General features: G+C 44.6%; 1 protein-coding gene across 2 annotated transcripts in view; it reads left to right on the top strand.

The window, feature by feature from the left end:
* The window catches only part of LOC120929373 (protein D7-like), an 81,741-nt gene extending 67,729 nt beyond the window's left edge, over positions 1 to 14,012 (top strand). For both annotated transcript variants that reach the window (XM_040340759.1, XM_040340758.1), the window contains 2 exons: positions 12,007 to 12,068; positions 13,907 to 14,012. In XM_040340759.1, the coding sequence (XP_040196693.1) occupies positions 12,007 to 12,049 (43 nt within the window). In that variant the 3' untranslated portion in view covers positions 12,050 to 12,068; positions 13,907 to 14,012. The remainder of the gene's footprint in view (positions 1 to 12,006; positions 12,069 to 13,906) is intronic.
* The last annotated feature ends 523 nt before the right edge of the window (positions 14,013 to 14,535 follow it).

The following is a 14,535-nucleotide window of genomic DNA, read 5'->3' as shown; positions in this document are numbered from 1 at the left end:
CTGGCATACACCCGCTCAGCTCATTGTGGCCCACGACTGGTTACCAAGTCGCTTAAGTGACCATTGCTCTTCAAAAGGTTGGGCACCCCCTGCTTCAGTGTGTGTGTGTGTGTGTGTGTGTGTGTGTGTGTGTGTGTACTCAATTTTACAAAACATAGGACTTGTATTCCTAGACCATGGGTTATATGCAGGCTACCTTCAGGTGATTGGAGATGGTAAAAGTAATGGTGCTGCCCCTAGAGCGGTGATAAGCAATTAGCGGACCTCCAGCTGTTGCCAAACTACAAGTCCCATCATGCCTCTGCCTCTGGGTGTCATGCTTGATGCTGTCAGAGTCTCGCTATGCCTCATGGGACTTGTAGTTTGGCAACATCTGGAGGTCCGCTAATTGCTTATCCCTGCTAGAGTATACTCTTTTATAACCCCACCCACTCAGTGAGAGCCCAGTTTTTGCTAAGGTCTTTGTATGTATCTCCTATATAAAGATCTAGCTGCTTATTGTCCTTGCCTGTAAGTTTCCAAATCTGTTCCCCCATGGCCTGTACCTTAGAGGCTGGCCTGTTCAGTCTACACTCTTGGGTGCTCACCTTGGCACATAATGCAACATGTGTAGTCAGGACTGCTGATAAAGTAGTACAGCCAGTCCTGTGCTGGGCCCATGCCTCATCAGTTCAAAGGGGGGGCCTGGGCATCTGCTAAGCAGGAGGCTCAGCAGTACTGCCTTATTGCTGACATGTGTGACTCTTGTGCAGTGCTGCTGGCTTCTACTTTTTCTTTTCTTCCTCTGGCCGCACTGCAGGAGGATCGCTTCTAGTGTCTGTGCCCTTTTCTCTTGCTGTTGTTTTCCTTTCCATCCTTTCCTGCCGGCAGCTGCTGAGGGCATACAGGCAGGGCCGGACTGGGAATGAAAACCAGCCCTGGAAATAATTTCATACCAGCCCCACAGCATAATGTCATTATTTTCTTGTTCATAAAAAGGAAAAACATTTTAAAGCACATTTGAAGAGTGTATTATGTAAAGATATGACACAAATGAAAGCACATACATTGTGGTGTGTACATACATACCCCACTTAAGTACATAATGGGGTTTATTTACTAAAGCTGGAAAGCGCAAAATCATTCTCACTTCTGCATAGAAACCAATCAGCTTCCAAGTTTTATTACCAGGCTTAAAGGATCACTAAAGGAATTTTTTTTTTTTTAGCTAAATAGCTTCCTTTACCTTACTGCAGTACTGGTTTCATGTCCTCATTGCTCGTTTTTGCTTTGATGTTGCTGTAAAACTGCTCTGATCGCCACACTTCCTGGTTGTCTATTTCCTTATAACCCTCATACTGGGAGCTTTTCACGATGGTCTAAGCTGTCATTACTGTGTGTCTAAAACTTAACCAATCAGATTCATTTTAAAAACAAAACACTGCCCTGGATGTGTTTGTTTTTTGTGTCTCTTTAGCTCACAGGAACATGAAACCAGTTTAAAAGTGAAACTAAACTGCAGGCACATTATATGATTGATTTTTTATCTATTTGTAATAATTTTTAAAAGGAATCGGTTAACTTTTATGTCTCTATACCCTGTAAACAGTCATTTCAGCAAAACATTTTTTTTCCTTTCGTGACCCTTTAATTGAACAATCTGTGCTTAGAAGCTCATTAGTTTCTATGCAGAAGTGAGCCTGATTTTGCATTTTCCAGCTTTAGTAAATAAACCCCAAAGCAATATTTTCTTGTCATTTTTTCAAATGATAGAAAATGTGTGAAGATTGGGGGTGATGGCGCTGCCTGTGCCTTATCCCCTTATACCATAAAGGGTGAGAAAAGGACCCAAATATAGGATCCAATAAGGTGAGCTACAAATAAGTGCACTAAATATAATGGAATATGTGAAAAAATTCAATGTATGAGCTTCCACAACAGCTGGCAGTGGTAACCTTGGCTAGATGTGTAAGCCTCCACATTAACAGTGAGAAAATAAAACCGTATTGGATCTTGGGTCCTTTTCTCACCCTTTATGGTATAAGGGGATAAGGCACAGGCAGCGCCATCACCCCCAATCTTCACACATTTTCTATCACGTTCACCTACCCCTTTTAGGGGATTGGTTTCCAGGGGGGCAGCAGCCCAATTCACGGTCCTAAGCGCAGGCAGATTGTTATTTTTTCAAATGACAATATATTTTTTTATTTAAAAGGTATGGAATGGTGAGGGAGAGATTATACAGTCCAGATTACAATTTGCAGGGGCAGCAAAGGTGACAGAGGGGGGTGCACCATGCAACCCCCCTCTCTCTGTCACCTTTGCTGCCCCTGCAAATTGTAATCTGGACTGTATAATCTCTCTCACCATTGCATGGTCAACCCCCCCCCCCCCTTCTCTGCACCTACCTTTTCTGCCCCTGCAAATTGTAAACTGTATAATCTCTCACACCACCATTGCACGGTGCACCCCCCCCCTTCCCCTTTACAATTTCCAGGGGCAGCAAAGGTAGGTGACAGAGGAGAGGGGGCCCGGGGGTGTGCGCCGTTATATGGTGAGAGAGTCGAGATACAGTATTTAATTAAAATCTATTTGTTCACCTTGTGCTCCAAGGGTGGCTGGCGCCGTTCACTTCTCTCCTCTGCCTTCACACGTGACTCTGCAGGAGAAACCTAGTGGGCGGTGCTGGCGCCGCACGGGACGATGGAACTAGGTCTGATGTTCGGTTCTCCTGCTCGGCTCCTCCCCTCCCTCAGACACATGATCGCTCCAGCCTCTAGTCCACACAGCGTGGGAAGGAAAGTGCAGCGGCGAGCATGGCGGCCGCAGCCGGCCCGCCGCTGCTATTTATTAACATAATGTGACATTAACATGACACTGGAGTGACTGCAGCTAGGCATAAAGCAGGCGTCCACCCCTGCATAATTGCAAAGTGCGGCCGCCGCCGTGGCCCACAGCTGATTAATTTGACTGACAGCAGGCGGCCTACCGGGAATTTTCCCGGTATCCTGGTAGGCCAGTCCGGCCCTGCATACAGGTGGGTAATTTTAGGATGGTGAGCGTGGGAGAACACGCCACCTGGCATGCACACAGCGTGCGATCAAGTGCGGGATATTGCCTTTGTGGCGCTATTCACTTGAATGGGTCTTGTTCGCCGGGGGGGGGTCATTTCTGCTGTGGCTGCATAGCATCACAGGCATTGCATTTTAGCCAAAATTATATAATTTGATATTTTCAGAAGAGTGGGTCCCCTGTCGGGTAAGCTGTGGGACCCTGTGATTTCTGCTATTGGCAGCAGGGTGCTATGCAGTTCCAGGGTTTTCTATAGTTCCCAGACTCTGAAGACCTCTTTTGGGGTATGCCTACTTTGATCACTGAATCCTGGACCTTGGTGTAGTCCCAGTGTTGTGAATAAGGTAAAACAGAAATGCCATATACATTGGCACTGGTACCCCTGCTAATTTTGTAATTTCTTGTTGCAAATAGGCTTGTTTTTTGTTTTTTTTTCTTCCTCCCATCTATGGTCTTTGGAAGATAACTGCATCATGCCTTCTGGACGCCTTCCCATCCTTTGCAAAAAATACCGCATTTTGCTGCATTACTGATAGCTTCTTCAGAGACGCAAGAGCACATTCGGCACCTGGGTTATAGTGACTCCTGTATCCGGACATTTGCAACCCCATCCATTCTGACCTTCATTCCTTTCGTTACTAGGGGATCACAGGCGCAAGAGCTGTGATTAAAAAAGCCAAATGGCATGCATTCTGAAAACTACCTACAGGAAATTCAAACCATTGCTCAGGGAGACTGCCATACCCAAGTCCCAAAGAAATGTCCTATCCTATTATGCCTCCCTCTCAGGCAAGCACCATGCTGCATGTCTGACAAATGCAGATTTTTCTGCAACTACCTTTGAAAACTATCGATGCTTGGATTCCGTTTCCAGAGACAAGAAATGCTACACGTCTACTCCCCCTTCACCTTAATGTAGTGTGCACTAGTCTTTTGCCTAGAAGCACCTGACTCTCCACAGCCTAAACCCCCATACACACATCGTGCACATGGAGGACTGACCAAATTCTCATAGGATAGTCTCCTAAATTTGAGATCCATCCTATAAAAAGCTTTTAAGAAATGGGGTGTTTTGATGGTGGCTACTGCCATTTCAGTTCTCAAACACTTTACTTATTAAGTATGTTTGCTCTTTAAAACAGCTTCCAGATGAGAAGAATCCTTGAGGGCTCCTTTGCCCTTGCAGGTTCATCCCTAAGTGACCCAATGTGTTTCAGCGTAAGTCTCTCGGGTTTGGGTAGTATAATCTAGCTCTTCAATACATTTTCATCCATATCATGTATAACCACTAATCTCGCAATAGGACGTAACCATATACACTTGCATACAAGTTGCTTAGTCAAAAATCCATATGGATTAAAAATCTAGATCGGTGCCTTCATAGAGCAACCAGTGGATCCCACCCAATCTGGTAACAAACATTCCAGGGAATACCTCCCAATGGGCACTGTAATTGAAGTCGGTGTTGCAATGTGTGAGAGAACCCCCAAATATGGAATACAAGTAAAGTTCCAGGCATACCTTCACATAGAAGCATGCTAGTATTGTGTGCCATTGGGTATGGCAACAGACCTGATTTCTGTGGATGCCTTCCAATGAGACTAAAGTTGGAGGTATCGTAAGACCTTGTATATTAAAACCCTAAATGGAACATACAAGGAGTTGCAGGCATACCTTCACATGTAGTGGTGTGCTGTTGGAGAAGCAGTGTGACCATGCTAAATCTCACCTGTATTTACCAGATAAAGGTGGGGGAGAAAACGATACACTGGCGGTCCTTTCATCCAACAGAGCAGTGCCAATATGGAGTGTCCCACCTCTGGGGGGAGAAGGATAACATGCTGTACAAAGGGATATGTAGACCAAGCAAATTACCTCGGCAACCACACCCTTACCCAGTGGCGGTACGTCTATAGAGGGCGCTGGAGCGCCGCCCCCTCTGGCTCTCGCACCGCCACTGATACAATAACATAGATTCATGCAATGCATGAATCTGTTATTGTTGCCGGCTGCTGGTCTATTCAGATGGCCGGACCTTGAGCGCCGGCCAGCTGAATAACGGCAGCTGGTTGGCTGTGCAGAAGTGCCCATCAGAGCCAGCGGCTCTGATAGGCTTTCCGAGTACAGCCTTCCGGATGCTTATCCAGGGGACGTACGGGGGGTGCATACCTTGGATAAGACTGACAGGCGTCTCAGCCAATCGAGTTCACTGGTTCTGGTTACCGGTAACCTGATTGGCTTAAGCGTCATCGAGGGCGGGAGAAGACATCGAGGGACGTGGAAGGAGGATGTCTGACTTCCAGAAAAGGTAGGGGGCGGGGGAGGGGCATTTTACAGGGGACAGTGGTGACAATGGGCACAGTGGCTGCATTTGATGGCATGGCACAGTGACTGCATTTGATGGCATGGCACAGTGGTGACAATTGATGGGCACAGTGAGGCTGCAATTTTTTTTTTTTTTCGTTTGTGCCCCCCAAAATTTTGAGCACCAGCTGCCACTGCCCTTACCACCAGGACAGCACAAAGTGGTTTTAAACCCTTCCATATACCCAATGAATGGACTATCCTCTGATAACACAGATGAGAAAAATCTACCTACAGAAGTTGCATCTGTCGATCTAGTCTTCCCTTCTCTACGTCCGTTTAAAATTATGAATTTCAAAAGCTTGTCGCAGTTCAGAAAAAAATGCAGCGCTGAAGTTGCACACAGGAACTGGGGCTGTCAATCTGCTGGAGGTCCCTCCCCCCTGTTTCCATTTTTCTCTTGGTGTCAGAAAAAAATGTCAGACTTGTGCTGATGGCAACGGAATGCATCAGCAGACAAATGACACTTGGTGCTTTTAATTGAGACAAGTATAACTTATAGAGGGATATGCTTTGTTCATATTTAATGTCTGAGGTTTAAAACCACTTTAAGGCTGGGTTCACACTAGTGTGAATTGGATGCAGGTTCCTTGCATTAAATTCGCAATAGCAGGGGATTGTGACCGGCTCTCTATTGAGCCAGTCCACATATCTCTGCAGTGGCTCCGGGTGTGATTTTCACAGGAACGCTGTGCATCTTTGGTCAGTTTCAGCCTAAAACAGTGAACGAGGATGCACCTGACTCCTGTTGTGAGTCGCTGCATGCTCATGTGAACCCAGCCTAAAGGGACCAAAACAAGTGCTGCCCCTAAGATCCAGATAGTGATGCAAGTAGCAGATTGTGGAGGCATAGACCTGTCTGTACACCATTTGAAAAAAATAAAGTCCCATTTTTATTTAAAGACATTGAAACTAATTATGTTGATTGCAACATCTGTGTCATTTTTTAAACCGTTTGAATAAAAATCGATGCTTTAGGATACTGTAGTTCTGACTATAATCCAGCCTTGTGTGTGCCTAAGTGCCATCCACCAAATGTCTGTCCAAATTTCTGACTAGAGACCAGGAACTTGTCTTTGAAGACCCTACACTCTAGAACAGACCTGGGCAAACTACGGTCCGTGGGTCGTATACGGCCCGGCGGACCTTTTAATCCGGCCCCCGGGCAGTGTTGCCAATAGGGTTGTCCCGATACCGATATCGGGACCGATACCGAGTATTAGCGGGAGTACTCGTACTCCCGCTAATACCCCTGATACTAAAATAGCCCCGATACTAAAATAGAATACTCGCCCTCCCCCCCCGCTGTTAATCACCGCGGCGGGGAACATTACAGACAGCGTTCGTTTGAACAGCTGTTTTCCCCGCCGCGCATAGACACTCCCCCTTGGACAGATCCGTCCAAGGGGGAGTGTCTATGCGCAGTGGGGAAAACAGCTGTTCAAACGAACGCTGTCTGTAATGTTCCCCGCCGCGGTGATAACAGTAGGTACGGGGGACAATGGCTGCTGTATGGGGGACAATGGCTGCTGTATGGGGGACAATGGCTGCTGTATGGGGGACAATGGCTGCTGTATGGGGGACAATGGCTGCTGTATGGGGGACAATGGCTGCTGTATGGGGGACAATGGCTGCATTTGGGGACACATTTAAAAAAAAAGTATCGGTATTCGGTATCGGCGAGTACATAAAAAAAAGTATCGGTACTTGTACTCAGTCCTAAAAAAGTGGTATCGGGACAACCCTAGTTGCCAACCGTCCGTAGAATTACGGACAGTACGTAAATAAAAGGCACTTTTTCCCTGTTCGTAAAAGTCCGTAATAAGGGAAATGTGCCCGTAAAAAGATCCGAATGTGAGCCGCAGCGCAGGCAGCGTCTGGTCCTCCTACATTATGCATAGCCCCACCACCACCCGCCGCGCAGCCAATTATCAAAGCGCATTTTCGCGCTAACAACACTGCTGCCAGCCTATTCAAAAGAGCAGCGCGGGGAAACTGAGGAACATCGTAGAATGTGTGGACTCTGTGGAGAGCGTCACCGGCGGGATAGCACACAGCAGCAGATGTAGTGGACACACTGCAGACACACCCCCACTGTGACGGAGTGGACTGAGTGAAGGCAGACGGAGACCGCCCAGTGCGCCTGCCTGCCTGCCTGCTCTGCCCGCCCGACTGACTGACTGTAGCAGTCGGCCAGCCGCCATGCTGGTGCCCGGACCTGGAGTGGACCCTGGTCTCCACTCTCTTCGTTGGAGTAGGACTCCTCGCGACGCCTGCTGCCTGCCCTCAGTGCCACTGCCCTGGCCTTGTCTGGTGAGTCCTCCTCAGTCCAGCAGCAGAGTTTGAAGTGCTATCCTACCTAGACATCATCAGTATGCTGTGTCCTCCTGTGCCCCTTTCACCTCTCCACAGGTCAGATCTGTGGAGAGGTGAAAGGGGCACAGGAGGAAGACACAGCATACTGATGATGTGAAGAAGTGATATAATTTATTTGCAGCCTCTGTCATGTCCCCAGCCTCTGTCCCCCTCCTGTGTCATGTCCCCAGCCTCTGTCCCCCTCCTGTGTCATGTCCCCATCCTCTGTCCCCCTCCTGTGTCATGTCCCCAGCCTCTGTCCCCCTCCTGTGCCATGTCCCCAGCCTCTGTCCCCCTCCTGTGCCATGTCTATAACAAGTACTCGTACCAGTTGTCCACCAATGATATTTACTGCTTTTTATAAAGAAATACAATTTATTTTATGCAGTATTGAGTTTAGCCTTTTGGCCCGGCCCTCCAAAATATTTTTAGTTTCTCATGTGGCCCCATCGAAAAAATAATTGCCCACCCCTGCTCTAGAACAATTGCAGCGCATGCCCTTAGCCTTATTTGTGTTGGCAATCTGGGGAATGAAATTTGCCAAGTCTCTAGAATGTCCTTTTATCTCTGTGGAGAAATTGTCTGTCTGGCTTTTGCACCAGTCTGGGTCTGAGATGTCCTAGACCATTTTGTCCAAGCTGTCATTTAGGGTACAAAATTGCTCTGCTCCTTCCTTGCTTTTGCATAGTCTTCATTACATCAACCTTATGTTCTGAGGCTGAATGCCTTGCACCAACTTCATGAACAAGGATTGGTTGTGCCTGTTCCTTCAGAAGAATGTTTAAGGGCTTACATCGAAACCTATATAAACTCTCTCAAACCAAAATGAGGGCATCTGCTCAATACTGGACTACGGGAACCTCTAAAGATTTTGCGGTGCATCAAGATTCCATAGAATAAACAATATCTGTCATTCTCTCAGACAAGTATTTAAAAAATTACATCAGATACTAAAAATGTATTCTCTACCATGTATCTGCCAGCCACAGACTAGTGGGAGTATCTACTTTCTGCAAAACAAAAGATGATAAAAATACATGAGCCATAAATGTAGCTAAGTTGGCCTATACTAAACAACTGACTGCAGGGTCCCCTGAAGAAACCTATAAAACAAAATTTGGGCATAGGTAAGGGCTCTGACTTATCTAATTGTTGGATCACAACCAGACATAAATCTACAAATCTCTATGCTATTGAATTAATATGGCACAATGATGGGAGCATAGCTTTCACTCCAAACAATAGAAAATCCTCCCTGATCCCCCATGAGGCAATTGGATATTCCCTGGATCGCCTACCCCTGGTGTTGCCTATAACTTTGTTATTTAGATTTTGTACATCCAGGCCTTTTTAAACTGTTCTACTGAGCTGGCCAGAACAGAGGGGGTATGTTGCATATTTTCACAGCTTACTGTGAAGAAGCCTTTCTGTATGAAGATTGGCTCTCCTCCTGCCTTAGTTGCCTCTTAAGAGAATATACTCAGTTCAGCTAATCTTTACTCATAGCTGAGCTTCTTCATGCCTCTTATCAGTTTGGCTGCTCTTTTCTGCACTTTCTCCTGTTCAATATTCTTTTTTGTAAACTGGTGCTCAAAATTGAACTGCATATTCTAGATGAGGTCTTGCTTAAAGTATTTGTAAAAGGGCAGAATTGTTTCTGGAGTCTATATAGCTTTTTCATAAAAGATACAAGGCTTGATGGCAGTCTCCTACGAGGTATATTTTTCTCTGCCAATGTTCACTCCAGACCTCTTCAATCCAATATCCTCATGACTCTGGAACCATCATATCCAATGCTTGGCTCACCCAATGCTTATTCCTAGCCAAACATTCTCTTGAAGGTGGTGATGACAAATGCCAGCCTTAGTCTGGGGCAGTCTACCTACCTTGCTGTCCAGGGAATATATTCCCCACAGGAATCCAAAACTCCCCATCAACATTCAGGAACTGAGAGCCATCAGATTATCTCTACAACAGTGGACATTTCCTTCTGCAAGGTGCAGTCTGACCAAGGGCACAGCAATGGCCAACATAAAAAAAAAGGGGGCAACAGAAGTCAAGTTTTACTAAAGGAAACAAGTCTGATACACTCCAGGGCAGAAATGTAAATTCCATCTCTCTAAGCTGTGCAAGTGTGCATATCCCTGGAGTAGACCATTGGCAGGTAGACTTCCTAAGCTGCCAATGCCTAGATCTGGGGAAGTGGTCTTTGCACCCAGAGATTAACAGACTGAACAAATTCCTAGCCATGACCAGGGATGTTCTAACCTTTTGTAGTCGATCCCTAATAAAGACTTTTCAGGGAGTTTCTCATAAATCTTCCAAATCATCCTCCTGTGTCACTTTGGGATATATACCCAGTGTTCTGTTCTTCATTTGTTAGGTGTGTTTTTTGAGTTGACAGCAATTTTTTTTTTTTTTACAAGGATGTAGTAATTTTGAGATCAAAACTTTCTAATGTTGCCTATCTTGGAGGGTGTGTGTGAGTGTGTGATAAAAAAAAAAAATATATATATATATATATATATATATATATATATATATATATATATATATATATATATATATATATATATATATATATATATATATTCTTTTTATATAATCTTATGTATATAATCTTTTTATTCATATAATGCCAAAACGTGTCAAGGAAATTGCCCTACTTTGACTTTGTCAAAGTCACTTGGTGCTGCCTGTGGGACCTAGTAAAGGACATCCTGCTTCTTGCTCCACTATTGCCAGGTGGATCAAGCAACTTCTCCAAGACCTACACTCTTGGGGGAAAAATGTGACAGCCAGGCAGCTTACTTAAAATACAGAAACTAGTGCTACCATGATAAATGAATGGGGTCAATTTGTGCAAACACAATATATATATAAATTGTGTAAAAAGCACATGCAATGTGCCAATTAACAAAAGCCATACCTTTGCACAAACACATTCTAAAAATGTATTACAAAATTGGTAGTGCATAATCATGAAAGTGCTGTGTATTGGACAAATTCAAACTAGTAGTGCAATCTTTTTCGAAAGTCTATGAATTGCACTTTACATCTGTGCTTTGTGCACTCCTTGGGTGCCCCAGGTTTTGCCCACACTCACCAGATACAAATGACCCCTTGTGCTAACAAGTGGTGAACTGTACCATGCTTATTGGATCTCCTGAGGAATGTGTTCCTGGGCTGTAGAACATACTGTCTACCTGGGAACCTGCTTGCGTCTCAGATGGCAAGCCTCTGTAGGGGAAAGAGGGGGAAAAAAACTTCCATAGTGTAAAACTGCTTTATTAAAACAAATCCACTTATGTAGGTGGTTGAGCAGTGCAGGAGATTATATGCAGGATTTGCCTAATCCCACACTGGTCAATGGACATACCTGAAGACCAACACCTGGGGAGGATGCAGCGAGGGACCTGGACCACTAGTGGAGGTAAATTTGGTCAAAATCAAACATGTATGATAGTCTGTCCCTACACAGTCTGTTTGAGGCTGCTTTTTATTACCTTGTGATGCAGCCAGTAAGTCTGTTTTTCAACTCTTACAATCCAAGCTGGCCAGCAAAGGTTGCAGATCAATGCTTACAATGGTCAGCTTTTAGTCATTTATGTAGAACTTTTATTCCAAAAGGTAAAAACTATTGCTGTAGCGGCTTAATTTGTGGTAGCTGGAGTTCAGCTTTAAATTGTTTTGATGGACTAGACTTTACATTAGTGACTAACATTACCCTCGCCACTCATCATGCAGGGTGGATATAAAGCAAAACATGGATGTAGCCACAACATCCAATGACTGGTAAGATTATGTATGTTTCACACTTATGCCAGATGCTGCAGGGGTCCGGTCCATCCCTGTTTGTTTCAGGGACAAATTGGGCCTGTAACAGAGCCAAATTCTCACAAGACCCCTGTGCAATCTGCTTCAAAGCCACCCCAGAGATGTGAACCGGCTCCACAGAGCCGATTAGTCTTCTGTCATACAAATTGGATGCAGGGAAACCTCTGCATCCAATTCACAGTAGTGTGAACCCAGCCTTAATCTTGACTTGGGTAGAAGCTGAAGCTCCTGTACATGGAATCCAAGACGGAAGGGCAAATGTACAGACGCAAGAACCGATTTGAAAAATTTCAGGCACATGGTGCCTCTAGTTTACTACTGTTGCTGCCTTGGAAACAATCGCATTCAACTTTTTTTTCATAACTATCAATCATTCATGGTTTATTTTTTTCTGCTTAGACTTGAAAATCTGAGTATCAAGGAACGAAGACAAATGAAATGATTGTGGACACTGGCGAGAAGTAAGTACAAATTTTAACTATTACAATCACAAAATTGGTCAACTATTGCCATCTGTAAGCCTAGAATTTTTATTTTTTTTAAACCCCCTCCAATATAGGGCGCTTGAACCCCCTTCCTGCCCAGGCCATTTTTCAGCGTTCAGCGCTGTCACACTTTGACAATTGCGCGGTCATGCTACACTTGCCATTTTCTTCACACAAATAGAGCTTTCTTTTGGTGGTATTTAATCACTCCTAGGTTCCCCCCCCCCCCCCAAAAAAGATTGTCAGTAAATTTTGAAAATTTATTTTTCTCCACTGATGGGTGCTGATGGGCAGCACTGACTGGCATCACTTGTGCCACTTTTGGGCACTGATTGCTGCCAGTGGTGGGCAATCATTGCTGGCACTGGTGGGCACCTAATTGTAATCAGGGCACTGATGATCAGTGCCTGATTACATACCTAGCTGTCCCCTGTGAGGAGATGCCGCTGATCAGCTCTCCTCACACTCTGTGTGTGTGTGTGTGTGTGTGTGTGTGTGTGTGTGTGTGTGATGAGGAGAGCCGATTACTGACATCTTTGTGTTTTACATGTGGCCGGCTGTGATTGGTCACAGCTAAGCGCATGGTTAAAGAGCAGTGGCTCTTTACACAGATCGGGGTCACGCCGTGTCCTAGCAATGCGATCGCTGCACTGCACACCTCCAGGGGCAGTTCTATGTGGCTGTCATATGACTTCCACCCAGAACGAGAGCCGCACCGCCCAGCCGTCATTTGCCGGTGGGCAGAAAGTGGTTAATATGGCTGTTGTGTATGCATTTAAAAATGCGTTGCACCCAAGAATTTAACTTCCGCTTTAAGTTATGGTGACCCGCTGCCCAAAAAGATAACCATTTTTTATGGGCACCCACTTTCTCCCTGGGCTCTGGTGCTAGAAGGAAGCTCACATCCATCAGACCGTTGTCCTCTGTTTAACCTATCGTGTGTATGAGGCCTAAAGCTTCTCTCCAACCACTTTGTGTGTGTGTGTGTGTGTGTGTGTATGTATGTATGTGTGTGTGTGATATATATATATATATATATATATATATATGTGTGTGTGTGTATGTGTGTGTGTGTGTGTGTGTGTATGTGTGTATATATATATATATATATATATATATATATATATATATATATACTGTGAATTTGTACTTTACAAATATGCTGCAGAAATCTCCCTCGACTGAGTCTGGCTGCAACCATTTTAACTGTGGGCAGCTGAAGCTGCTGCCTGTTCACTTCCTGGATTTAGACAGAGGCACACCTGCAGCTCTCATCAGCCCTTTCGTCCCCCCCCCCCCCCTTCATGGCAAATGCTTACAAGAGAACTGTGCATGATGTCCGAAGACCTAAGTCCTAAAGCCTAGGCTTGTTTCCATACAAACAGGAAGTGGGCTGAATAAGGGGTTTACTGGCAGAAACAAGGGTAGAAAATTTCACCATGTTGTGATACCCATCAAAATCTCATTCTACTAGAATACTCTAAAATGTGTTGTCCGTTTTGGGGGATTTTCACCTTATTTCCTGTTCTGACTGGCACTCTTCAAATAGACCGGAAGTGAGAAATGTTTACAATTGAATTGGATTAAAAAAAGATTTAAACTTTTTTTTTTTTTTTGTCCCACTTATTTGTCAAGTCTCAGGTAGACCATACTGGGCCTTCATTATAGTGGCTATTTTTTTATTTAATTTTTTTATAGCAAAAATACTGTTGTATCCATGACAACTATCATTTGAGCTGAGGCCCAACTAGATTGCTAATGAGTATGGAAACCTCAAGATGTATATTTGCACTAATTTATTTTTTTGTTTTTAGGCTTTGGATTTGCAAAAGGAATATCCTGGGCAGCTATTTTTAATCTACTACATTTTTTTTTAACATGACTGTAGATGCAACTGTTTTTACTTAAAAAAAAAAAAAAAAAATTGTACATACAATTTTTTTATTTTAAGGCTTTACATACATGTGTTTTTTGTTTTAAATCCTGGCTATATAATAAAAATGTAATGCTTTCTTACCTGACTTAATTTATTTTTGTACCGCTCACCCCTGCCACATTGCACAGCCAAAGGGTGATATCCCTAGTTTTGCATCCCTGCTGCTTTCTGTGCTGCTCCCTATACACTAGTCTGCTCATTGGATCATAAACATAGGCGTTTGCACAGGGTGTGCCTGAGCACGCCCTAATCACCTTGAGCAGATTCCCCCTGTTGAACCCCCATGGCAGCTGAGGCTACAGAGAAAAGCTGGGGAATCTCTGCCCTCTGTCCCTTTCTCTACTATTTCACCAATGCCCCTCAATGGGGCTCCTAACACATTGCAAAAATTATGAAAAATCTTAAATTGTAAAAAAACTACCAACACAATCTCATCCCTACTTACACCATCCGCTCCTCATGTGTTTGAACTTTGGGGTGCACACCCTAATGCAATAGGCTGCACAC

The sequence above is a fragment of the Rana temporaria genome, chromosome 2, assembly GCF_905171775.1.
Source record: "Rana temporaria chromosome 2, aRanTem1.1, whole genome shotgun sequence".
NCBI classification, from domain to species: Eukaryota; Metazoa; Chordata; class Amphibia; order Anura; family Ranidae; genus Rana; species Rana temporaria.
This window is presented reverse-complemented; position numbering and strand designations above follow the sequence as displayed.